Genomic DNA, 27760 nt, shown 5'->3' with positions numbered 1-27760 from the left:
TCGCGGTTAGCAGTGGGGTACCACAGGGGTCAGTATTCGGCCCTCTTCTTTTTAACATATTTATTAATGACCTTGTAGGGGGCATTCAGAGTAGAATTTCAATATTTGCAGATGACCCTAAGCTCTGCAGGGTAATCAATACAGGGGAGGACAATTTTATACTACAGGATAATTTATGTAAACTAGAAGCTTGGGCTGATAAATGGCAAATGAGCTTTAATGGTGAGAAATGTAAGGTCATGCACTTGGGTAGAAGTAATAAGATGTATAACTATGTGCTTAATTCTAAAACTCTGGGCAAAACCGTCAATGAAAAAGACCTGGGTGTATGGGTGGATGACAGACTCATATTCAGTGGCCAGTGTCAGGCAGCTGCTACAAAGGCAAACAAAATAATGGGATGTATTAAAAGAGGCATAGATGCTCATGAGGAGAACATAATTTTACCTCTATACAAGTCACTAGTTCGACCACACTTAGAATACTGTGCACAGTTCTGGTCTCCGGTGTATAAGAAAGACATAGCTGAACTGGAGCGGGTGCAGAGAAGAGCGACCAAAGTTATTAGAGAACTGGGGGTCTGCAATACCAAGATAGGTTATTACACTTGGGGCTATTTAGTTTGGAAAAAGGAAAGCTAAGGGGTGATCTTATGTTAATGTATAAATATATGAAGGGACAGTACAAAGACCTTTTTGATGATCTTTTTAGTCATAGACCTGAGACAGGGACAAGGGGGCATCCTCTACGTCTGGAGGAAAGAAGGTTTAAGCATAATAACAGACGCGGATTCTTTACTGTAAGAGCAGTGAGACTATGGAACTCTCTGCCGTATGATGTTGTAATGAGTGATTCATTACTAAAATTTAAGAGGGGACTGGATGCCTTTCTTGAAAAGTATAATGTTACAGATTATATATACAAGATTCCTTGATAGGGCGTTGATCCAGGGAACTAGTCTGATTGCCGTATGTGGAGTCAGGAAGGAATTTTTTTCCCCAATGTGGAGCTTACTCTTTGCCACATGGTTTTTTTTGCCTTCCTCTGGATCAACATGTTAGGGCATGTTAGGTTAGGCTATGGGTTGAACTAGATGGACTTAAAGTCTTTCTTCAACCTTAATAACTATGTTACTATGTATAATGGAGATTACGACTGACAGGTGTTTGCATATAGCTCTAGGGTGGACCCCTAGAGTCCATTCCCCTGGTGGGCCCCAGACACTCAAGTCCGACCCCGAAAGAGGGCTTTTCTTGGAATTGTGAGATATTACCGGCGGTGTATCCCAAGTTTCACCATAATTGCCACTCCATTAACGGATCTCCTTAAGGGCACCAAGTCAGTGATGGTGAAATGGACAAGGTCGTTCTGCCGAATCCCCTATTTGGTGTCTGAAGGTACCAAAACCCCCGGATTTGGGCAGAGGGGATGGGGATATGTGACGGGGTCACTGGCAATGTATGTGAGGGGAGACATCTGTCGCAAAGTTTGCTCTCTTCCGTGATCTAAAAACCCATAAGTTTCTCTCCAGCATGCTATGTGCTGAAGGAGTTAATCAGCCATGATAAATTTTTAGGTGAGTAGGTTAGAGATGGGCGGAGTGCTGAAGATAAGCCCCCCCCGATGTATCCTGAAAGATGAGAAAAAGAGGTTAGATTCTCACCCAGGGACGGTCTCGCTGCGGTCCAGTCCGATGGGTGTTGCGGTCCCGTCCAGGGCCTCCTATCTTCTTACGATGACGTCCTCTTCTTCTCTTCACGCTGCGGCTCCTGTTGAGGGCAGAGCAAAGTACTGCAGTACGCAGACGCCGGGAAAGGTCAGAGAGGCCCAGCGCCTGCGCACTGCAGTACGTTGCTCTGCCCTCGACAGGACAGACAAAGTATGCCTGCGCCGGAGCCGCAGCAGGAAGACAACAAGAAGACATCATCGTAAGAAGATGGGAGGCCCCGGACCGGACTGCGACGCCCATCGGATCGGACCGCCTGCCCAGGTGCGTATAATCTAACCTCTTTTTCCAGAATGCTGTAGATAAGCCCCTGATGCCGGTGGGCTTAGCTCACCTTTGATTTTAGGAGTGACAGGTTCCCTTTAAGCGGTTATAGAGCCCTGTGTGTGAGTCACTGTTGCTGACTTATTACACTATTATTTTACATATACCTGGATCTGCCTCAGAGTTATATTATTACTTTCCAACTGTAGATCAGCAGGAACTATAGAAATAAAGGAAAGGTAGAAATCCTCCTCCTGTTATTAGCCAAAGACGTCAGTGCCTCCTCACCGCAGTGCCTCTGCTCATCCTGCAGCTGCTGGACATCCACCACTGTCCAGTGTCTGTGACTGCAGGTTGTGATAGATCACAGATCATGTGTGCCCTCACTACACTGAGCAGCCAATCACAGGTCATGTGTGCCCTCACTACACTGAGCAGCCAATCACAGATCATGTGTTCCCTCACTACTCTGATCAGCCAATCAGAGATCATGTGTGCCCTCACTACACTGAGCAGCCAATCACAGGTCATGTGTGCCCTCACTACACTGAGCAGCCAATCACAGATCATGTGTGCCCTCACTACACTGAGCAGCCAATCACAGGTCATGTGTGCCCTCACTACACTGAGCAGCCAATCACAGATCATGTGTGCCCTCACTACACTGAGCAGCCAATCACAGATCATGTGTGCCCTCACTACACTGAGCAGCCAATCACAGATCATGTGTGCCCTCACTACACTGAGCAGCCAATCACAGATCATGTGTGCCCTCACTACACTGAGCAGCCAATCACAGATCATGTGTGCCCTCACTACACTGAGCAGCCAATCACAGATCATGTGTGCCCTCACTACACTGAGCAGCCAATCACAGGAAATGGAGGAGCCCAGTCACAACAGAGCATTGCCAATCATTCCCCAGTTGTACACACTGCTCTAACTCTCCTCCTCCTCCTTCTCCTCCTCCCCCCCCCCAGTCAGGAGGAAAGAAACTAAGCAAACAGCAGGGGAAAAAAAAAAGTTTGTCTCCGCTCCCAATCATTTACGTCAAAGAGCCGTCTCTTTGTGTCAGATCCTTCATGAAGCACACATCACTACTGGTAGCCTCGGGGATATAAGCCCGGGAAAGCATGCTCCAGCGCTGAAAGAGTTACTGAGCATTCAAAGGACAGGTTTTAAGAGAAGTCAAAAGAGATGGGTGGGAATGACTGCTCACATATCCCCGCCCTGGGGTTGTGGTTTGGCAGATAGAAAGGAAACCAAGTGTGTCATTCAGGGTCTGTGACTGGAGGTGTGGAGGCCTCCATTGTGTGTGCTAAAGTCTCTGACCTGAGCGGGCGGACCTGCACTACTATATGGACTGGTTATTTTCTGTTTGTCTTCACTCTGTTCCGGAGAAGGATATCTTCTTTTGTTTGCTTATGCTGAAGCAGGTTTATGGAGTCTAAGAAACCGGACTGGACATTTCTATGAAAACAGCTTCCTGTGCCGACCTCAGCCGCAGCTCAGTGAGTAATACTCTACAGGGTATTTATCACAGCCTCCTGTAATGTCAGAGTCCTGCACGTCGTTCTCCTCTCACAGTTATAGAGCCGTCTGTGTGTATGTATGTCTAATGACATCAGTTATTAACCTTACATAAGTTAGTTCAACTGTGGTGTGGCAAGATGGCGTCTACATCCTGGAACTAAGCCCTGGAATCCTTGCAATGTGACTTGGATACACTGGAGATCATATATGGGATAGACCTAGCAGGGACCCCCAACTAACACAGACTGATACAATGGTGCAGAGAAGCGCCCTCTTCCTGCCTGCTACATGATTATTTGTGCATACTAATAAGGGCTCATACCCATATGTGTGAAAAAAGTTCAGATGTCAGGACCGAAAAAACGGACAAGTGTCATTCAAGTGCTGTACGATTTCTTTTTTTTTTAAACTGAATATCCGTATGGCATACGTATGCAATGTGATTTTAACATGAGCTTTTAGATACAGCAGTATTATTATGTACACATCGTTTTAACACGAAATATTCTTACACACACACACACACACACACACACGTACACACGTGAACAGAATACATATATACACATAGAATAGATGTGTGTATGTATTTTATATATATACAGTACAGACCAAAAGTGTGGACACACCTTTCTCATTTAACCCCTTAGTGACAGAGCCAATTTGGTACTTAATGACCGAGCCAATTTTTACAATTCTGACCAGTGTCACTTTATGAGGTTATAACTCTGGAACGCTTTATCGGATCCCGCTGATTCTGAGATTGTTTTTTCGTGACATGTTGTACTTCAAGTTAGTGGTAACATTTCTTCGATATTACTTGCGATTATTTATGAAAAAAATGGAAATATGGCGAAAATTTTTAAAATTTTGCAATTTTCAAACTTTGTATTTTTATGCCCTTAAATCAGAGAGATATGTCACAAAAAATAGTTAATAAATAACATTTCTCACATGTCTACTTTACATCAGCACAATTTTGGAAACAATTTTTTTTTTTTGTTAGGGAGTTATAAGGGTTAAAAGTTGACCAGCAATTTCTCATTTTTACAACACCATGTTTTTTTTAGGGACCACATCACCTTTGAAGTGATTTTGAGGGGTCTATATGATAGAAAATAACCAAGTGTGACACCATTCTAAAAACTGCACCCCTCAAGCTGCTCAAAACCACATTCAAGAAGTTTATTAACCCTTTACGTACTTCACAGGAACTAAAACAATGTGGAAGAAAAAAATGAACATTTTACTTTTTTTTGCAAACATTTTACTTCAGAACCATTTTTGTTAATTTTCACAAGTGTAAAAACAGAAATTTAACCACAAATTTTGTTGTGCAATTTTTCCTGAGTACGCAGATACCCCATATGTGGAGGTAAACCACTGTTTGGGCGCACCGCAGAGCTTGGAAGTGAAGGAGCACCGTTTGACTGTTTCAATGCAGAATTGGCTGGAATTGAGATCGGACGCCATGTCGCGTTTGGAGAGCCCCTAATGTGCCTAAACAGTGGAAACCCCCCACAAGTGACACCATTTTGGAAACTAGACCCCTCAAGGAACTTATCTAGATGTGTGGTGAGCACTTTGAACCCCCAAGTGCTTCACAGAAGTTTATAACGTAGAGCCGTGAAAATGAAAAATCGCATTTGTTTTCACAAAAATGATTTTTTCGCCCACAAATTCTTATTTTCACAAGGGTAACAGGAGAAATTAGACCACAAAAGTTGTTGTGCAATTTCTCCTGAGTACGTCGATACCCCATATGTGGAGGTAAACCACTGTTTGGGCGCACCGCAGAGCTTGGAAGTGAAGGAGCACCGTTTGACTTTTTCAATGCAGAATTGGCTGGAATTGAGATCGGATGCCATGTTGCGTTTGGAGAGTCCCTGATGTGCCTAAACAGTGGAAACCCCCCACAAGTGATACCATTTTGGAAACTAGACCCCTTAAGGAACTTATCTAGATGTGTGGTGAGCACTTTGAACCCCCAAGTGCTTCACAGAAGTTTATAACGTAGAGCTGTGAAAATAAAAAATCTCATTTTTTCTACAAAAATGATCTTTTTGCCCCCAAATTTTTATTTTCACAAGGGTAACAGGAGAAATTAGACCACAAAAGTTGTTGTGCAATTTCTCCTGAGTACGTCGATACCTCATATATGGGGGTAAACCACTGTTTGGGCGCATGGCTGAGCTCGGAAGCAAAGGAGCGCCATTTGACTTTTCAATGCAAAATTGACTGGAATTGAGATCGGACGCCATGTCGCGTTTGGAGAGCCCCTGATGTGCCTAAACAGCAGAAACCCCCCAAAAGTGACCCCATTTTGGAAACTAGACCCCCCATGGAACTTATCTAGATGTGTAGTGAGAACTTTGAATGCCCAAGTGCATCACAGAAGTTTATAATGCAGAGTCGTGAAAATAAAAAATATATATTTTTCCATCATACATGACGGCACCACGAGAGAGGATCCGCCCATCAAGGACAGGAAACCTTCAAGATAAAAGGGGCGGCTCCTCTCTCCACATCAGTTGGTTTCCTGTCCTTGACGGGGAACCCTCAAGATGGAAGACGTCTGATGAAGATGGATGACGTCTGAAGATTGAAGAGGATGCCGGGGCCTGGGTCGGGTGGATTTGGGCAGGCGCTGGTCTGCTGCACCCGTCACCAGGCACCCGTAGTCGCCTCGGGGGTCAATGTATACCATGCCCCCCCTGAGCGAAGCATGGCCACAGCCCGCGAGGCGAACGCCCGGGTGAAGATTCTCCATGGGGGCCGCAGGTGCGCTCCCCCCCTGTCGAGTGATAAATCCTGCTGTCCACGGGGGTCACCTTTTGGTGCCCCCCCTGTTGACCAAAGGTGGCCATGCAGCCCGTGAGGCACATCGGTGCCCGGGCTGAGTAAGTCTCCACGGAGGTTTTGGGGGCCTCCCTGTTGAGCTTCTAAAGCAGGTCTCCCCCTCCCTCCCTCCCTCCCTCCTTTCTGGTTGGTACCTGAGCATGGAGCGGTGTCTGGCGATGAGGGACGCAGAGGGAAGTGCTGGCTGACATCTGTGGCGTGGCGGCGCTGAAGCCCCTCCAGCCGGCGCCGGATACCCGGAAGTGAAGGTACGACACGTGCCCGCATTACCCGGCGGCAGCACTCGGCACCTTTGTGTAGAGCTATGGGGCAGGGGGACCGAAAAAGGCGGCGCACACCGGAAGTGATGCGCACGCCTGGAGCACAATTCAGCAGCGCGCACCGGAAGTAAGTCCGGGTGCGCGCGCAGGGCTCTGGCAGAGGCAGGATCAACCAGGTAAATGGTAGATTAAAAAGCGCGCACCGGAAGTGGTTGCCGGGTGCGCGCTGGCATGATCATACAGCGCAGACATAGCGCTAGCGACGGCAGGATCAACCAGGTGATTGATTGCACATAGAAGCACCGGAAGTGGTGCAGGCACGATCAACCAGGTAATCATTCAGGACAGGTGCGTTTATACACCTGATCACTGAAGCAGCCAGTAAGACAGGATCAACCAGGTGATTCATTAAAAAAAAAAAAAAAAAAAGTGAAACTATTTAAACAAGCCAGAAACGCTGCCCTGTGTCACTAAAACCAGGCCAGGTTGAAGGTGACTACTCTTGCTAAGTGTTAACGTGTATGATGGAGAGTCTTTCACCAGAGCATTTGATGCCACAGCAAGAGATGCAGGAGAGGCGGTCTCGCTCAAGCGAAAAGAGCCAGTCCCGCCATGGCAGCAGCAGAAGCCGCTCGGACAGCGTACGGACGGATCGCCGTGCCAAGGAGGGGTCCCTAGTCTCAGTGGGAGACATGGAGAAATCCAGCCAACCTCCGGATCCGGTACCCGTACTTTGAAAGCGTCCGAGTAGTGAGTGATCTGCGAGAAAGTCCAGCACGCTAATGTCTGTTCTTTTCTCTTCTCTTATCTCCGTCTCTCCCCTCTTTTCTTACATACATTGCGGGGTGGAGTATAGGAGGTCCCCAAAAAGCGTCAGGGGAAAACTAAAAATAAGGAGTGCCCCTTATGTAAAAAACCCTTAAAGACATCTTGGGGTAAAAGACTGTGTCAGGAATGTATCAATCAGACTGTTGCGGAGGAAACACCCTCCTTTACGGACAGCCTAAGGTCCCTGATTCAGACCGAAGTCTCTAGGTCCGTAAACGCATTACAGACAGCTGACACAGATGCCAGATCTAGGAACAGATCCAGCCCCTCAGTAGGATCCCAAAGAGATTCCTCGGGGTCAGAGCAGGATTCCAATACAGCCCGCTGCTCTGATAGTAGCTCAGAGGAAGAAGACATCTTTCCAGCAGAGGCTACGGATAGGCTTATTAAAGCTGTTCGCGCTACCATGGGGCTGGTAGATGAGAAGGCCAAAAAGACAGCCCAGGAACTCATGTTCATTGGCCTACAAAAGAAAAAACGGAGGTCATTCCCTGTTAATGAGCAGCTACAAGAACTAATTAAAAGGGAATGGCAAAAGCCAGAAAAAAGGTCCCAGTTAACTACCTCCCTAAAAAGAAGGTACCCTTTTGAAGAGGAGGCGTCCTCATCTTGGGACAGAGCCCCAAAAATTGATGTGGCGGTCTCCAAAGTTGCCAGGAAATCCTCCCTGCCATTCGAGGACCTAGGTTCTCTAAAAGAACCTCTGGATAGGAAGGTGGACAGTTCCCTGAAGACAGCTTGGGAAGCCTCAGCAGGAGCACTAAGGCCAGCCATCGCGGCCACTTGTGTAGCCAGATCCCTTAAAATCTGGATAGACAACCTGGAGGAACAGGTAGAGAAAAAAGTTCCCAGGGAAACTATCCTGGAGGCAATACCAACTATGAAAGCAGCGGCGGTGTTTCTAGCTGAAGCATCAGCGGACTCGGCTAGGCTGGCAGCAAAGTCAGCAGCGTTAGCCAACACAGGACGCCGTGCCGTATGGCTTAAATGCTGGCCAGGAGATACTCAGGCGAAGATGAAGCTCTGCTCTTTGCCTTGTGAGGGGATCTTCCTCTTTGGACCGGCTTTAGACGAGGTGTTGGAGAAAGCCGGGGATAAAAAGAAGAACTTCCCGAAACAGCCGTTTCAGCCCTTTCGTCGCTCCTTTCGGAGAGGTCAAAAATTCCGGAGACAGCAGTACAGAGACCGAGACAGGAGCAACCTGGACAAGCGACCCAGGGGAGGAAAGGGCTTCTATTTCGGCAAGTCCCCCAGAGACACCAAAAAACCCTCCCAGTGACGGTCCTTCTCAGGTGGGAGGGAGGCTCTCTCACTTCCTTCCAGCCTGGGAGAGGATCTCATCCAGCATATGGATCCGGCAGATCGTAGGATCAGGCCTAAAACTAAAGTTTCACCACTGGCCTCCAAGAAGGTATATGCAGACCCCAGTACAATCCTCTCAGGAGAAACAAGACAGTCTGGAAGGAGAAGTAACATCACTCCTAGACAAACACGTCTTGGAAGAAGTTCCTATAGAGGAAAGAAGGGAAGGATTTTATTCCCCTCTTTTTCTCATAAAGAAACCAGACAACTCCTGGAGGACAATAATAAACCTAAAAGGCCTCAACAAATTTCTTGTAATACCATCATTCAAGATGGAGACCATAAAATCAGCGGTGAAACTTCTCTATCCCCAGTGTTACATGTCCGTCCTCGACCTCAAGGACGCTTATTATCACGTCCCAATCAGACAACAAGATCGTCGGTTTCTCAGAGTGGCAGTCCAGATGGGGTCCCAGCTGCGTCACTTCCAGTACAAGGCTCTGCCCTTTGGGATAGCAACAGCCCCACGGGTATTCACAAAGCTGATAGCAGAGGTCACAGCTCATCTCAGAGAAAAAGACACTCTGATAATACCCTACCTGGACGACTTCCTGATAGTGGGGAAGAACTTTTCTCACTGTCAGGAACAGGTCAGGATAGTGATGGACACTCTTCAGACACTGGGATGGCAACTAAATCTCAAGAAGTCCAAGCTGGAGCCAGCTATGGTCCAGAATTTCCTGGGGATAACGGTAGACTCCGTGGCACAGGAGTGTCGCCTCCCAGAAGGAAAAGAGGAAAAAATCAAACAAATGATTATGACCACTTTAAAAAAACCGGAAATGACTTTAAGAAGGGCCATGTCGGTGTTAGGATCCCTAACCTCCTGCATACCGGCAGTAAAATGGGCCCAGTTCCATGCAAGAGAACTGCAATGGTGTGTGCTGCAGAACGACCAGGAACTTCAGGGGCAGTTAGAGCAGAAGCTCACTCTCCCACTCTCTGTGCTCCAATCTCTCAGATGGTGGTTACAGATAGAGTCATCCCCGAGAGGAGTTCCCTGGACATTCACAGCCTCCAAGGTGATCACAACAGACGCCAGTCCGTGGGGGTGGGGAGCCCACTCAGACACACTATGGGTCCAAGACCCCTGGGCTCAAGAGGAGAAAGATCTATCCTCAAACGAGTGGGAGCTCCTAGCAATAGAAAAAGCGCTAGAGAGATTACTTCCTCACTTGGCAGGGCATCATGTGAGAGTCCTATCGGACAACCGAACAGCGGTCGCATACGTGAACCACCAGGGAGGCACCCGCTCTCGGGCTCTGATGCACGTAACCACAAGACTCATGTCTCTAGCCGAAAGGCACCTCCTGTCATTATCGGCCCTGCATATCCGAGGCGTGGACAACATAAAGGCAGACTTTTTAAGCAGGAACCACTTGAGGCAAGGAGAATGGTCCCTAAAAAAGTCCGTTTTTCAACGGATAGTGCGCATGTGGGGAAAACCCAAGATAGACCTCTTTGCCTCAAAAGTCAACAAGAAAGTCCAAAAGTTCTGCTCCCTGAACCCAGCAGACAGGCCGTTGGCAGTAGACGCCTTCAGCATAGAATGGACGTCAGGACTCCTGTATGCCTTCCCACCAATATGTCTAATCCCAGTGGTTCTGAGGAAGATCAGGGAGGACAAGGCCAGGGTAATTGTCATAGCTCCCTTCTGGCCGAAAAGACCGTGGTTTTACTGGCTGAGAGTGATGTCAGTGACGGACCCATGGGTTCTCCCGGAAGATCAGGACCTTCTAACGCAGGGTCCCTTCAACCACCCGCAGAACTCCGGGCTTCATTTGACAGCCTGGCATTTGAGCGGTCGTTACTAGAGAAAGAAGGGTTCTCAGCTGGGCTAATATCCACCTTGCTCAGCAGCAGAAAGCCAGTAACGACCAAGATCTATGGGAGAATATGGAAGAAATTCCTCTCCAGCTCAGGGCCAATACGGGAAGGGGAGGTCCCAATAGTGGCAATACTGGAGTTCCTGCAGAAGGGCTTAGATCTGGGGTTAGCTGTTAGTACCCTCAAAGTACACATTTCAGCCTTAGCAGCACTATTTAACTGTGACCTGGCAAGTAATAGGTGGGTGGTGAGGTTTGTCCGAGCCTGTAGTAGAGCTGACTCTGTTCCATCTCCTACTCCTCCACCATGGGATCTAAATCTAGTGTTAACAGCCCTGACGGAAAGCCCCTTTGAGCCATTAAATACAACTTCTGATAAAATACTAACATTAAAAACAGCTTTGTTAGTGGCCCTTACATCAGCCCGTAGGGTGGGGGATTTACACGCGTTGTCAGCTGACCCCCCTTACACACAAATCATGGACGATAGGGTTGTATTAAAATTAGATCCGGCATATCTCCCCAAAGTGGTATCGAGATTTCATAGGGCTCAGGACATAACCCTACCCTCTTTCTGTCCCAATCCCAGTAACCAAAAAGAGGAGAGACTCCATTGCCTAGAAGTTAGGAGATGTATCCTACAGTATCTAGAGGTGACAAAATCCTGGAGGAAGCATAGGGCTTTATTTGTTTCGTTCCAGGGGTCAAGGAAGGGCCTTAAAGCCTCAAAACAGACTATAGCTAGATGGGTGAGAGAGGCCATTATTCTAGCGTATAGTAGTGCAGGCAAGGTTGTTCCACAGGGTCTGAAAGCCCACTCCACGAGGGCCATGGCGACGTCGTGGGCGGAGAGAGCAGATGCTACCATCGACCAGATTTGTAAGGCGGCCACTTGGTCCTCTCCGTCTACGTTCTTTAAACATTATAGGCTAGACCTATCTGCTACCTCTGATCTCACATTTGGGAGAAGAGTGTTACAAGCAGTGATCCCTCCCTAAAGAGAATACAATCTCTGTAACTCTCTCGTGGTGCCGTCATGTATGATGGAAAAACACGGGTATTACATACCTGGTAATGTGTTTTTTCATGAGACATGACGGCACCCTTATATTCCCACCCTTTTGATCACGTCATTAGTTGGGTGCATTATTAGCATTATTTGTATTATACACTCCCTGGGATATCGGTGAATAGAACCGTATAGGATGTATTATTTATGTGTACACTAACCAGCGGAGTTCCTCTCGTACTCTGTAAACAACTGATGTGGAGAGAGGAGCCGCCCCTTTTATCTTGAAGGTTTCCTGTCCTTGATGGGCGGATCCTCTCTCGTGGTGCCGTCATGTCTCATGAAAAAACACATTACCAGGTATGTAATATCCGTGTTTTTTAACAATAAAGATTTTTTAGCCCCCAAGTTTTTATTTTCACAAGGGTAACAAGAGAAATTGGACGCCAAAAGTTGTTGTCCAATTTGTCCTGAGTATGCTGGTACCCCATATGTGGGGGTAAACCACTGTTTGGGCGCACGGCAGAGCTCGGAAGGGAAGGAGTGCCATTTTGGAATGCAGACTTTGATAGAATTGTCTGCGGGCGTTATGTTGCCTTTGCAGACCCCTAATGTACCTAAACAGTAGAAACCCCCAACAAGTGACCCCATTTTGGAAAATAGACCCCCCAAGGAACTTATCTAGATATGTGGTGAGAACTTTGAATGCCCAAGTGCTTCACAGAAGTTTATAATGCAGAGTAGTGAAAATAAAAAATATTTTTTTTCCCACAAAAAAGATTTTTTTAGCCCCAAAATTTTTATTTTCACAAGGGTAACAAGAGAAATTGGACCCCAAAAGTTGTTGTCCAATTTGTCCTGAGTATGCTGGTACCCCATATGTGGGGGTAAACCACTGTTTGGGCGCACGGCAGAGCTCGGAAGGGAAGGAGCGCCATTTTGGAATGCAGACTTTGATAGAATTGTCTGCGGGCGTTATGTTGCCTTTGCAGACCCCTAATGTACCTAAACAGTAGAAACCCCCAACAAGTGACCCCATTTTGGAAAATAGACCCCCCAAGGAACTTATCTAGATATGTGGTGAGAACTTTGAATGCCCAAGTGCTTCACAGAAGTTTATAATGCAGAGTAGTGAAAATAAAAAATATTTTTTTTCCCACAAAAAAGATTTTTTTAGCCCCCAAATTTTTATTTTCACAAGGGTAACAAGAGAAATTGGACCCCAAAAGTTGTTGTCCAATTTGTCCTGAGTATGCTGGTACCCCATATGTGGGGGTAAACCACTGTTTGGGCGCACGGCAGAGCTCGGAAGGGAAGGAGCGCCATTTTGGAATGCAGACTTTGATAGAATTGTCTGCGGGCGTTATGTTGCGTTTGCAGACCCCTAATGTACCAAAACAGTAGAAACCCCCACAAGTGACCAAATTTTGGAAACTAGACCCCCTAAGGAACTTATCTAGATATGTGGTGAGAACTTTGAAAGCTCAAGTGCTTCACAGAAATTTATAATGCAGAGTAGTGAAAATAAAAAAATATATTTTTTTCCAACAAAAAAGATTTTTAGCCCCCAAGTTTTTATTTTCACAAGGGTAACAGGAGAAATTGGACCCCAAAAGTTGTTGTCCAATTTATCCCGAGTACGCTGATGCCCCATATGTGGGGGTAAACCACTGTTTGGGCGCACGGCAGAGCTCAGAAGGGAGGGAGTACCATTTGACTTTTTTAGCGCAAAATTGGCTGTCGTGTTTGGAGACCCCCTGATGTACCTAAACAGTGGAAACCCCCCAATTCTAACTCCAACCCTAACCCCAACACAGCCCTAACCCTAATCTCAACCCGATCCATAATCCTAATCACAACCCTAACGATAATCACAACCCTAACCCCAAAACAGCCCTAATCTCAACCCTAACCATAACCCTAATCAAAACCCTAAATCCAACACACCCCTAACCCTAATCCCAACCCTAACCCTAATCCCAACCCTAATCCCAAACGTAACACTAATCCCAACCCTAATCCAAACCCTAACCCTAATCCCAACTCTAACCCTAACTTTAGCCCCAACCCTAACTTTAGCCCCAACCCTAACCATAACTTTAGCCCCCGTCGTCACAAAAAAAGTTCAATGTAACCTTTTTTTTGTACGTCGCGTCCGCCATTTCCGCGGATGCGTGGCTGTAACTCTGCCCCCTCCTCCCCAGGACATAGACTGGGCAGCGGATGCGTTGAAAAACTGCATCCGCTGCCCACGTTGTGCACAATTTTCACAACGTGCGTCGGTACATCGGGCCGACGCATTGCGACCGCCCCGTACCGACGCAAGTGTGAAAGAAGCCTAAGGCTACTTTCACACTAGCGTCGTACTCGGCCCATCGCAGTGTGTCGGGCCGACGTACCGACGCTAGCGTTGTAAGCGCCGCACAACGGGTGCAGCGGATGCTGTTTTTTCAACGCATCCGCTGCCCCATTGTGAGGTGCGGGGAGGCGGGGGTGGAGTTCCGGCCACGCATGCGCGGTCGGAAATGGCGGACACGTCACACAAAAAAGTTACATGTTGTTTTTTTTGTGTCGACGGTCCGCCGAAGCACGACGCATCCGTCGCACGACGGATGCGACATGTGGCAATCCGTCGCAATGCGTCGCTAATGCAAGCCAATGGAGAAAAAACGCATCCTGCAAGCACTTTTGCAGGATGCGTTTTTTCTCCAACGACGCATTGCGACGGAAGCCAAAAAACGCTAGTGTGAAAGTAGCCTAACCCTAACCCTAGCCCTAACCCTAACCCTAAATTTAGCCCCAACCCTAACTCTAACCCTAACCCTAACCCTAACTCTAACCCTAACCCTAACCCTAACTCTAACCCTAACCCTAACTCTAACCCTAACCCTAACCCTAACTCTAACCCTAACTCTAACCCTAACCCTAACCCTAACCCTAACTCTAACCCTAACCCTAACCCTAATTTTAGCCCCAACTTGTCTTCTCCTGCCGGCCGGCAGATGGCAGCAGATGGCGGGCGCACTGCGCATGCGCCCGCCATGATGAAAAAGCCGGCTGGCAGGAGAAGACAGAAGAGGACCCAGGGACCCCGGGTGAGTATGATAGGGTCCCCGAATCCCCCTATTTCTCTCTCCTCTGATGTGCGATCACATCAGAGGACAGAGAAATAACTGATCGCTTTTTTTTTTTTTTTTTTTGCGGTCGCCGGTAAACTGTTAATTACCGACGATCGCAAAGCAGGGGTCGGTGCAAACCGACCCCGATCATGTTCTTTGGGGTCTCGGCTACCCCCGGCAGCCGAGACCCCAAAGAACATCCGGGTGCCGGGCGGCGGGCGCACTGCGCGTGCGCCCGCCATTTTTTCCCGGAAAAAAGATGGCGGCGCCCATGGGGAGACACGAGGAGCACCGGGGGAGGTAGGTAAGTATTGGGGGGCTATTGGGGGCCATCGGGGACCACATTTCTCTGTCCTCCGATGTGCGATCACATCGGAGGACAGAGAAATTAAACGGCAAATCGCGTTTTTTTTTTTTTTGTTGCGACCGCCGGTAAACGGTTAATTACCGGCGATCGCAACTCGGGGGTCGGTAAAAACCCCCCGAATCATGTTCTCTGGGGTCTCGGCTACCCTCGGCAACCAAGACCCCAGAGAAAATCCGACTCTGGGGGGCGCTATTCACTTTTTCCACAGCGCCGTTAATTAAAGGCGCTGTGGATTAAGTACCCTTAGCGGCCGCCGTTAAAAGGCGTATCGGCGGTCGTTAAGGGGTTAAGATTTTTCTGTGTTTTCATGACTATGAAAATTGTACATTCACTCTGAAGGCATCAAAACTATGAATTAACACATGTGGAATTATATACTTAATTTCAGTTGTTTCACACTTTTTTGTTATGTCTTATATTCTAGGTTCTTCAAAGTAGCCACCTTTTGCTTTGATGACTGCTTTGCACACTCTTGGCATTCTCTTAATGAGCTTCAAGAGGTAGTCACTGGAAATGGTCTTCCAACAATCTTGAAGGAGTTCCCAGAGATGATTAGCACTTGTTGGCCCTTTTGCGTTCGCTCTGCGGTCCAGCTCACCCCAAACCATCTCGATTGGGTTCAGGTCTGGTGACTGTGGAGGCCAGGTCATCTGGCGTAGCACCCCATCACTCTCCTTCTTGGTCAAATAGCCCTTACACAGCCTGGAGGTGTGTTTGGGGTCATTGTCCTGAAGGTCCAACTAAATGCAAACCGGATGGAATAGCATGGCGCCGCAAGAAGCTGTGGTAGCCATGCTGGTTCAGTATGCTTTCAATTTTGAATAAATCCCCAACAGTGTCACTAGAAAAGCACTCCCACACCATCACACCTCCTCCATGCTTCACGGTGGGAACCAGGCATGTAGAGTCCATCCGTTCACCTTTTCGGCATCACACAAAGACACGGTGGTTGGAACCAAAGATCTCAAATTTGGACTCATCAGACCAAAGCACAGATTTCTACTGGTCTAATGTCCATTCCTTGTGTTCTTTAGCCCAAACAAGTCTCTTCTGCTTGTTGCCTGTCCTTAGCAGTGGTTTCCTAGCAGCTATTTTACCATGAAGGCCTGCTGCACAAAGCCTCTTCTTAACAGTTGTTGTAGAGATGTGTCTGCTGCTAGAACTCTGTGTGGCATTGACCTGGTCTCTAATCTGAGCTTCTGTTAACCTGCGATTTCTGAGGCTGATGACTCTGATAAACTTATCCTCAGAAGCAGAGGTGACTCTTGGTCTTCCTTTCCTGGGGCAGTCCTCATGTGAGCCTGTTTCTTTGTAGCGCTTGATGGTTTTTGCCACAGCACTTAGGGACACTTTCAAAGTTTTCCCAATTTTTTGGACGGACTGACCTTCATTTCTTAAAGTAATGATGGCCACTCGTTTTTCTTTACTTAGCTGCTTTTTTCTTGCCACAATACAAATTCTAACAGTCTATTCAGTAGGACTATCAGCTGTGCATCCACCAGACTTCTGCACAGCACAACTCTTTCTCCCAACCCCATTTATAAGGCAAGAAATCCCACTTAATAAAGGGAACCTGTCACCCCCCCCCCCAGGCGTTTTTAAACTAAAAGAGCCACCTTGTGCAGCAGTAATGCTGCATTCTGACAAGGTGGCTCTTTTAGTTTTGGGTGCTATAACTGCCGAAATAATCAGTTTTATAATTTGTCCAAAGTACCTTGTCTTCAGACAAGGAGGCAGGCGTTTCCCCCCTGCTGCAGACTCCACACAGCCGTCACTCACATCTTCTTGGCGCTGGGCGCCGCCTCCTCACCGCTGTTTTGAAATGATGCGGTGCCTGCGCTCTTTTCTCCTGCCTTGGGCAGGCGCAGTGAGCACTGGCCGCCTGTCCTCTGTGCGTACGTACGCCCTGCCTGTGAATCCAAGCCCAGCAGTGTCTTATGATTTATTCATACTACGGGGCTGGGATTCCTGGGCATGCGCATTGCGTGTCTAAGCCTCTCACCCGCTCACACTGCCTGCTACAGCGTGTGCATCCTCAGGTGATCCCTCCTCTGTGCAATCGCCTGGAACTTTGCCAAGTCCTCACAGCTGGTGTGTGTGTGTGTGTGTGTGTGTGTGTAGGAGGCGGTGGGAGAGGCGGTGGGAGAGCCCAAGGCAGGAGAAAAGAGCGCAAGCGCCGCATCATTCCAAACAGCGGTGAGGAGGCGACGCCAAGAAGATGTGAGTGACGTCTGCAGCAGGGGAGAAAGGCCTGCCTCCTTGTCTGAAGACAAGGTGTTTTGGACAAATTATAAAACTGATTATTTCGACAGTTACAGCACCCAGAACTAAAAGAGCCACCTTGTCAGAATGCAGCATTACTGCTGCACAAGGTGGCTCTTTTAGTTAAAAACGCCTGGGGGGGGGGGGGGGTGACAGGTTCCCTTTAAACCAGGGCACACCTGTGAAGTGAAAACCATTCCCAGTGACTACCTCTTGAAGCTCATCAAGAGAATGCCAAGTGTGTGCAAAGCAGTCATCAAAGCAAAAGGAGGCTACTTTGAAGAACCTAGAATATAAGACATAATTTCAGTTGTTACACACTTTTTTGTTAAGTATATAATTCCACGTGTTAATTCAGAGTTTTGATGCCTTCAGTGTGAATATACAATTTTCATAGTCATGAAAACACAGAAAAATCTTTAAATGAGAGAGTGTGTCCAAACTTTTGGTCTGTACAGTATGTATGTGTGTGTGTGTGTGTGTTTTTGATGAATATTTCCTTTGAAAACGATGTGTAAGGCTACGTTCACATTTGCGTTGTGCGCCGCAGCGTCGCCGACGCAACGCACAACACAAACAAAAACGCAACAAAATGCACGCTAAAACGCTGCGTTTTGCGACGCATGCGTCCTTTTTTGCCGAAAGTTGGACGCAAAAAAAATGCAACTTGTTGCGTTCTCTGCGCCCAACGCTTGCGGCCAAAAAAACGCATGCGTCGCAAAACGCAGCACAACGCATGTCCATGCGCCCCCATGTTAAATATAGGGGCGCATGACGCATGCGCAGACGCTGCGGCGCCCGACGCTGCGGCGCCGAACGCTAATGTGAATGTAGACTTAATGACATAGAGAATTGCTGTATGTAAAAGCTCATGTTCATATCGCATTACAATCTAATCGGATGCTAGGTGGGAAAATCAGATTGTACTCGCATTGCATTCCTGCGACTCTCGGCAGGGAAACTCGGACCGATTTTTCATACATTTAGTGTGATTCCGGCCTAAGATGTTGATCCACAGGAAGGCAAACCCCTGGGGCATACACTACTAGCTCCATATTAGGGGAGAAATTTCTCCCGACCACACATGCGACAATCGGATCAGTTCCCTGGATCAACACATCATAGAATCTAGTGCACGTAACCTGTAATATAATATTTTTCAGGAGCGACATTCAGGCCCCCATATGAATTTTAGTAGTGAATCGACCATTACAACATCATGTGGCCGAGAGTTTCTTAGTCTCGCTGCTCTTACAGTAAAGAATCTACATTTGCGATTATGATGAAACCTTCTTTCCTCTAGAGCAGTGTTTCCCAAACTCCACTCCTCACGCCCCTGACACCTCATGTTTTCAGGATTTCCTTAGTATTGCTCCAGTGATGGAACTATTATTAATGCACCAGAAATGGCCACAGGTTCTGTCCCCTGTGAAATCCTAAGGAGATTCTAAAAACATGATGTGTTGGGGACCACGATGACTGGAGTTTGGGAAACGCTGCTCTAGATGTGGAGGATGCCCCCTTGTCCCCGTCGCAGGCCTACTCCAACTCCATCACAGCGCTCCTACACTGAGGCAGAATCAATCCACATGACTGTCCACATACAGGTCCTGTCCTGGGGGTTTTAGGTCGGGTGCCCACCTCCGTCTGTTGAACACACGTCACACAGCACCATGCAGACACGTCACACAATCACCATGCAGACACGTCACACAAGCACCATGCAGACACGTCACACAAGCCCCAATGCCGACACGTCACACAAGCACCATGTAGACACGTCACACAAGCACCATGCACACATGTCACACAAGCACCATGCACACACGTCACACAAGCACCATGCACACACGTCACACAAGCACCATGCACACACTTCACACAAGCACCATGCGCACACGTCACACAAGCACCATGCGCACACGTCACACAAGCACCATGTGCACACGTAACACAAGCACCATGCAGACACATCACACAAGCACCATGCACACACACATCACACAAGCACCATGCACACACGTCCCACAGCACCATGCTGTCATGTCGGACGCTGTTCAGACCAGGTAGTTCGACAGACAGCAGTAATTCCGCTTTTGACCACTATTTGCTCATTGGCGTCGGCTAGATTTTATCTAGCTGTTCCGGGGTTAATTTACCTGATCCTCGGATTGGAAGCTGGGCCATGCCCATTGCCTTTAAATAGCTCTCCTGATCATTGGGCGTCGCCGATTATAGCTTCTGTCTTGTTGCGTTGTTATCTCGGTCTGGAGTGGAGAGCTGGTTGCTGGAGAGTCGTTGCTGGTGGTGTATTTTCCTTTGTCTTATTTACTCCGTCCTATATTTGTATTTATTTTGCCCTGCACATTTATAGTGTATTCCTGAGTGACTGCGGTGTGGTGTATATTTTCCTTTATCCTTGTCTGTGCTAACTGTGGGTATTGGTGAATTACATCTTCACTGGGTGGTGTGCGGAGGTTTCAGCCTTTGGTTGAAACAGGAGTCAGGGTGAGGTTCGAGGCCTGGACATGCACACCATCAGTGTAAACTCCAGGTAGAGGGTCAGTCACTATTTCCCTAGTCTGAGGGAAATTGCAGGGGCCCGGGTTATTAGCTCTCGCTCCCCTAGTCTCCCCCGTGACGCATGCAGACACGTCACACAAGCACCATGCACACACATCACACAAGCACCATGCACACACGTCACACAGCACCATGAACACTCGTCACACAAGCACCATGCGCACTCGTCACAAGCACCATGCACACACGTCACACAGCACCATGCACACACAAGCACCATGCACACTCGTCACATAAGCACCATGCAGACACGTCACACAAGCACCATGCAGATACGTCACACAAACACTTGTGAGGCAATGACCCCTGGTACAGCTAGGGGGCGCTGTATGTGCTCTCCAGAATGTGCATGGAGGCGTAGTGAGCAGGGCTGTGGAGTCGGAGTCGGAGTTAGTTTTGGTTGGAGTCGGAGTCGGTAGAAATGTACCGACTCCGACTCCAGCTTTAAAAAAAATGTATCAATATTTCATAATTGAACTTTCATATGAATTTTATAAATGTTACTCAAATATATATGTTCTATCAAACTATGAACAACAGTGATAAGCAGTTCTGCTGGAGATAGAGACATTTCTTATTTCTTGTTTGTCACTGTTCTCCACTGCCCTTATCTAATCTTATACTTGGTTAACCTCATGCTGCCCCAACCCCCCTACTTACAATGTTTGAAACTGAAAGTGAAAACATGTTGCAAATTCTTAGTAGTAAAGCTCCTCCTCTAGACTAGATGTTTACTAGGTGTGCGTCTTCCAAGCATCTCACAGCTGCTACTCAGAAGAGGAAGACTGTAAGAAGCATTATCCTTTCAACAAACTTTGCATCAGTTAACTGTGAGTACATGAGGAATAACAGTATTACCACTATATCAGTTGTACGACCTGGCAATAATTTTGTACAATTGTTTTTAGGAAAAACAATTGTCATTTGGATTGTGAATGCAGAATTAAAAACCTGAGAATGTCAAAAAAGCGTCACCTTAAATCAGCTGTATTTGAACATTTCACCATCACTCAATATAGAAAACATTATGTCTGTCAGTGTATGACAAATGATCCAGACGAAAACAAATGCCGTGAAGCCAAGATCAGTGCATATTCAGGCAAAGATAAAAATGCTCCTACCAGAGCTTCTAATCTAAAGAGACATTTACAGCGCTTTCATCCAGAAGTACTGAAAGCAGTGGATGAGAAAGACTGCATCCAAACCAATGAACCAGTGCCCAGCTCTTCCAGCCAAACAAAGGAGCAGAGAAGTTTGCAGCCATCAGTTGCAAGATATTTTGTCAGTGACAAAGTTACTGTGACAATGACAGTAGATACATTTAAAAACAGATCATAGAAGCTTGTGTAAAGGATAGTGTGCCTATTTCATTATTTTCACGACCAGCTTTTATGTGTCTGAATGGGGAAATGGCCCGCAAGCTTGGTGTTTCTCTGGAGAGAGAGAGTATTAGAAAATTAGTAATCGAAGAAGCTTTTAAACAAAAGGAAGAACTTAAAAAAACTCTCAAGGGACGCTTTCTGTATCTTAAAACGGATGCCTGCACACGTCACAGAGTGAACTATTTTGCCATCAATGTCCGATTTGTTTGTGACAAAAATGAAATAGTTACTAAGACATTGGCAGTATAAAACACCAAAGCTCATCACACCAGTGAGTTTCTCCAGGTCTTGGTGGAAAAGGTTCTGCAAGACTATGAACTTAAAAAAGAGCAAGTTCTTTCTGTCGTAACTGACAATGCTTCCAATATGAGAAGTACTATTAAGCTATTGAATGAGAGTAATGATGGTGACCAGCAGCTAGAACAACATTCTGGGTCCACAGACACAGAAATGTTTGAAATAGAGGAAGAGGAATAGAGGAAACTGAAGTTGCTTCAGATGAACAGCAACATGATAGTTTAGATGATCTTGTTGAATCTGTCAATACGTTCTTTCATTCATCACATGCGCTGTGTTGTGCATACGCTACAGCTGGCTATAAGAGACAGTCTGCAAGAAGGACATGCTGCTGCACTGATTTGCAAGGTGAGAAAATTGGCTACTGTTGCCAGAACCCCTAAAGTTGACTCAATTTTGAAGAGAAGTGCTGGAAAAGGGGCAATTATTGATCAAGCCACATGATGGGGCAGTACTTACTTAATGATTCAGCGCTTAGTTGAACTGAAAACCTTTCTTGTAGTCATGGCTAACCCTCAACTGACGCTAAATGAAAGTCAGTGGAATCAGGTGACTAAGCTGGAAAAATTGCTAGAGCACCCATTTACAGTGACTAAAAAATTACAAGCAGAGGACTTAAAGGGAACCTGTCACCCCGTTTTTTCCGTATGAGTTAAAAATACTGTTAAATAGGGCCTGAGCTCTGCTTCAGGAAAATGGCCGCCGCGATCTCCATCTGCGCACGCGCGGCATCCCGCGGCCATTGTCCTGAAGCCGCGGCCAGCAGAGCGCCGCTTCTGCGCACGCGTGGCCAAAGGAAGATGGCCGCGCCCACCGATCACCAATGAAATACAGCACATCGCGATCTTTTCACTCCCCTGTGACGTGGATTTGGGACCTTGGGCATGCGCACACCACTACGCCACCAACGGAAAACTACGCAAGATCTGGGGGAAGACACCACGCCCTTTTGACCAGACCAGCCTGATTGACAGGCGAAAACGACTACTTTGGTAATGTATTTCGGCAGCATAGGTGGGGAATCGGGGTCCACAAAATACACTATTGCAATGCACAGCTCAGGGCCTATTTAACAGTATTTTTACCTCATACGGAAAAAACGGGGTGACAGGTTCCCTTTAACTCCAGGTACTTTCTTAAAGGAGTGGAAGAACCTGATGTTTCGCCTGTCCTAAAGAGGAGGGTTAATTGCAAGTGGCATTGCTACATCAATGAAACGGAGAGAGGAGCTACTATTACAAAATAACATTCTTTTGGCAGCTGTTTATGTAGACCCAATGCATTGGATTCTTCTAGATGATCAACAGCTAACTAAAGGAAAAGAAGGTCTGTTTGAAATAGCAGTAAGGATGAAAGGGTTGCAGAACAGTCAGGAGGAACAAGAAGAATTTGGTCGTTCTGCCACATCTTCACCCTCATCAACTGATGAATTTAATTTCGAAAAATATTTGGATCACAAGGACCGTGCAAAGCGTTCCCGCATAGAAGAAGAGTCATCTCCATCAAAGAACACAGCCAGTACATTTCAGCAGAATTTTTCACGTGCACTAAAAGAAATTGAGAAATTTGACCATTCATCAAAAATAACAGTGCAACAAGCGATTCCTCTGTATCCTGACATTGTCAGAGATGTTGCCCGAGTGGTTACTGCTTTGTCACCAACCCAAGTTAGTGTAGAGAGGTTGTTCTCTGCTCTCAAAATAATTAGGCTAGGGTCACATTGCGTTATGTGACCGCGTTTAACGGACTACGTTACACCGTGGCATAACGCCGCCATAGCCTGCTAGCGATGTCGCGTCATTTGAGTGACGGACCTCGGACGCTGCTTGCAGCGTCCGCGGCGCGCCCGAGGTCCGTTCCTCGCTAGTGCAGATCGGGGATCTGCGCTAGCGGGGACACCGAACGCGGACCCTAGGGAAGCATTGCGTTAGCGCAACCCGCTAGCGCTATGCGCTTAACGGATTGCCCTAACGCAATGTGACCCTAGCCTTAGATCACATTTGATGGCATCCATGAAGGAGGATCTGACAAAGGCAATACTTTTTCTGGGTGACAAATTTATAGATTTCTTCTTATTAACTGCAACAGTGTTTATTGCATATTTACTTACAAGAGTTTAGAAAAGTTTATCAAAGTTATTTGCTATATTCTAATTGTATTCTAATAAATAGAGCAAAAACTATAAGTGGTCTGATTACTTATATGATGGTGAGAAACTGGATAAGCACGATGTTAATATTTTACAACAGTAAATTTATTGTTACGAATTGGCCATTTATGAAGGAGTCGGAGTCGGAACCTGATAAAATCCAGGAGTCGGAGTCGCAACTGTGGCTTACCGACTCCACAGCCCTGGTACTAGTGAGGCCATGAGGGCGTACAGATGTGGCTGTAATTAGAATAGTGAAGCAGTGACTGATTAAAAAAGCCCTGTAGTAGTGGGGGAGGTGTGTCAGTGTGTTTTTGGAAGCAGACAGGGCAGTTGTCTGCAGAGCTCTCTCTGTGTGGAGCAACACAGAGGCTAAAGAAACCAGAGAGACTGACAGTCTGACACCCTGCATCTTGGGCTGTCTTACATGTACCCGGCTGCACTACAGAGGATAAAGAGTGCAGTGCGCTGAGTGAGTACAGAGACTTGTTACCGGCATGCGGTCACCCAGGGAAACTGGACAGAGGGAAGTTCGGCCTGTGTATTGACTGCGTTATATAGCCATGCATTATTAATGGACTGTATGAAGAAGCCATATACTATATTGACTGTGCGAAGTAACACAATAAAAGAACATTTTGTTTGAACTTGTTTGGGTCACTGCCATTTCACTGTGTATGGTTATACTGCTGCATCACATTTGGTGGAAAGAATGCGAGGCCAGTGAACTAAGGCATACCCCCAGAGAGTGCTGCAGATTGTTGTGCAAGTCTGCTGGGAAAATGGAGGAACTTTTGGAGCAGGTTGTGCTCAGTCAGCAAAGGCTTCAACAAGAGATGCTGCAGTTTCAACATTCCCTGCAAGAGATTTTGCTGTAGCAGCAGCGGCAGCAGGAGACGCTGCAGAGCAAGCTAGCAGAGCTTCAACTATATAAAGTGGAGACCTCTAATGTGAGGGGTGAACAGCAGATTCCCGAAGAGACCCCAAATGTAAGGGGCGATCATTGGGTGCACCAGTGGTCCTCCTATGTAGAGACTCGGTCTGCCAGGTCTCAAGCAAGTGACTTGTTGCAATTGGTGGAGGAGTGGCTCCAGCCTGAGTTCTGTTCTCCGAATGAGATGATGGAGAGAATTCTGGCTGACCGGATGGCGAGGGCTATGCCGGCCACCATGCAGCTTTTGGGTCGGGCTGAGGGACCTAGGCCACCTAGAACTGCTGATAGAATTGATTGAGCGGTATAAGTCCACTCAGGACGTTGCTCCAGAGCCCGTGCATGGGGCTAGTAACTGTTCGGTAACATCTAAGCCCATGCACTGTGGGAACACTGGTCAGGAGTCTATGTGTGCCCAGCCTGTCTGTATCACCACTACGGGCACAGCTGGCGGCGAACCAGAATTGTGCCAGGTACTTGTGAATGGGTGCCGAACAGAGGCTCTCCTGGACACGGGGAGTAAAATGACTCTGGTCCATCGTTCCCTTGTTGCTGGGGACAACACCAATGGACAAAGTGGAGGTGATGGGTATCCATGGGGAAATCCGGGAGTACCCGACTGCGGAGGTCAATGTTTCTACACCATGTGGAGACATTAGACATGTGGTGGGAGTGGCAAAGACCCTTCCCTATGGGACTGTGTTGGGAAGAGATTTTCCACTGTTTTGGTGCCTGTGGGAGACCAGGGTAAACCCTCTCATGGAAAAAGTTATACTGGGTGCAGAACCCAAAGATATTGAAATACCTGCCATAGGGGTCACCAACCTAGGATTTGAGTGTAATCCCGATAGGCTCCCTCTAGAGGTTGTGGCAGTAGAGGTTGTGGGGACCCCATTTGAACCCTGAGCTGGAGATGTTCCCTGGTAAGGTTGGGACAGCTCAGATCCAGGGTCCCTTTCGGAGACACAGATATAAAAGACGCAGGTATGAGAAGAGCAGAGAGTGTATGGTCGCAGAGGCGACTGGGGACGAGCGCACGAGGAACCCTCTGGCATCGGTCAAGGATGGGGCCGGGGGTCAGGGTAAATTAGATAGAGCGCTCGCTAGACAGCAGTGTCGGGAGGCTCAGGGCATAGTACAGATATATGCTCAGAGTTGCCAGCGCAGTCTGCGGTGTTTCAGATTGATATAGTCTCTGAGGCATGGGTAAGGGTACAGAGCAAATGGTACCAGGGGCCCGAAAGCAGATACTTAGGTGACAGGATGACCCGTGGGGTTAGTGAACCTAAAGTAAACAAAGTAAAGACCACCCAAAAATTGGCCCACATCTGCGGTTAATCAGAAAAGAGGGTTTGGCTTCTGCAATGGAGATCGGGGTGGGTGGTCCCATAATGAAATATGGAGGAGAAACGTAAAGGGGAGGGATGCGTGCGTTGATCGATGGTTCCGGTCCCTACTTTAGTTTCTTAATGTAGCGAGCGGGGATGTCGGGGGCATACCGATGCCCTGTCTTTCGCCCTTACTGGGTAACAAATGTTCATCCCCACAGGTATGAACAGGGGGGAGGATATGTGAGGCAGTGACCCCTGGTACAGCTAGGGGGCGCTGTATGTGCTCTCCAGAATGTGCATGGAAGCGTAGTGAGGCCATGAGGGCGTATTACAGACACAGGTGTGGCTGTAATTAGAATAGTGAAGCAGTGACTGATTAAAAAAGCCCTGTAGTAGTGGTGGAGGTGTGTCAGTGTGTTCTTGGAAGCAGACAGGACAGTTGTCTGCAGAGCTCTCTCTGTGTGGAGCAACACAGAGGCTAAAGGAACCAGAGAGACTGACACCCTGTGTCTTGAGCTGTCTTACGTGTACGTGAACGTTTTGTTTGAACTTGTTTGGGTCACTGCCATTTCACTGTGTATGGTCATACCGCTGCATCAAACACCATGCACACTCGTCACACAAGCACCATGCGTACACTTGCCACACAAGCACCATGCACACTTGTCACACAAGCACCATGCACACTCGTCACACAAGCACCATGCACACTCGTCACACAAGCACCATGCACAAATGTTATGTAAATTTGGTTTGGATAAATCTATCGCTGTGTGTGCTGCGGCCGTTTACAATAAGACTGAGTATTTTGAGCGCTCAAGGAATGAGACTGCTCAACATTGTGACAATAACATTCCATCAATACTGATGATTTATTGTACATACATAGTTTTATAATCGCATATAGAAAGGAGGTGGTTAGGGGTGGTTAGTTAATTAGCATATTGTCTAGCTCCTCTGTTATTGGTCATCTAAATATATATGGAATATTGTGATTAATGCACATATGAATGCTGACACTAGAACTACTGATGGAGTCATTTTGACTCCTTTTGTTTTTTATTTCTCTTCTGTGACTACATTTTTCAGAATTCCGGCTTGAAACTCGGTGACTTTTCCTCAAATATGATGTGAAAAAAGATTTTGTGAGAATAAATAATTTTGGTAAAAAATTTGCGCGTTTTTTTCAAAATTTACCAAGAACTACTGAAGGGAGTCATTTTGACTCCCTACTATATTTTGAGGTCCTTTTGTCACTAAATGTTGCTATAAAGTTTTGTGCATAATTTTTTCACTCTCTCTTATTTACCCTGATGTTCATATAGATGTAGTTCAATTTACATGTCAACTTTTCACATTTTCCTTGTGTTTTACCTGCTTGTATTACTGTGTAATGCTGAACAAAATAGCTTGTTTACTCTAGGCTCTTATCTTATGCTAATGAAGGGTGGTGTTTTTCTAAGGTCCTAGCAGGAGACAGTATTCTGGATAGTAACTTTACTTTCAGTTCAGCTGAAGAGACAAAGAGAACAGACGCAGACATACGAGCTCTGAAGACTCATACAGGTATGAATTGTTATGAAATAGTTTAGCTGTCTGTCAACTGATTCAGCCCACCTACTTTTGAAGGTGGCAGAACAGTTATTATTTCTTTTAGTTTTCATTTCATTTC

The 27760-nt window shown here is 47.0% G+C and overlaps 1 protein-coding gene across 1 annotated transcript in view; it reads left to right on the top strand.

The window, feature by feature from the left end:
• The first annotated feature begins 2924 nt into the window (after window positions 1–2924).
• Window positions 2925–27760, top strand: part of LOC143767995 (uncharacterized) — an 85956-nt gene continuing 61120 nt past the window's right edge. The window contains exon 1 of the mRNA XM_077256600.1: window positions 2925–3501. Coding sequence (XP_077112715.1) covers window positions 3463–3501 — 39 coding nt within the window. The 5' untranslated portion in view covers window positions 2925–3462. The remainder of the gene's footprint in view (window positions 3502–27760) is intronic.

The sequence above is a fragment of the Ranitomeya variabilis genome, chromosome 4 (genome assembly GCF_051348905.1).
Source record: "Ranitomeya variabilis isolate aRanVar5 chromosome 4, aRanVar5.hap1, whole genome shotgun sequence".
NCBI classification, from domain to species: Eukaryota; Metazoa; Chordata; class Amphibia; order Anura; family Dendrobatidae; genus Ranitomeya; species Ranitomeya variabilis.
Note: the sequence above shows the minus strand (reverse complement) of the source record. Positions and strands in the feature narration are given on the sequence as shown.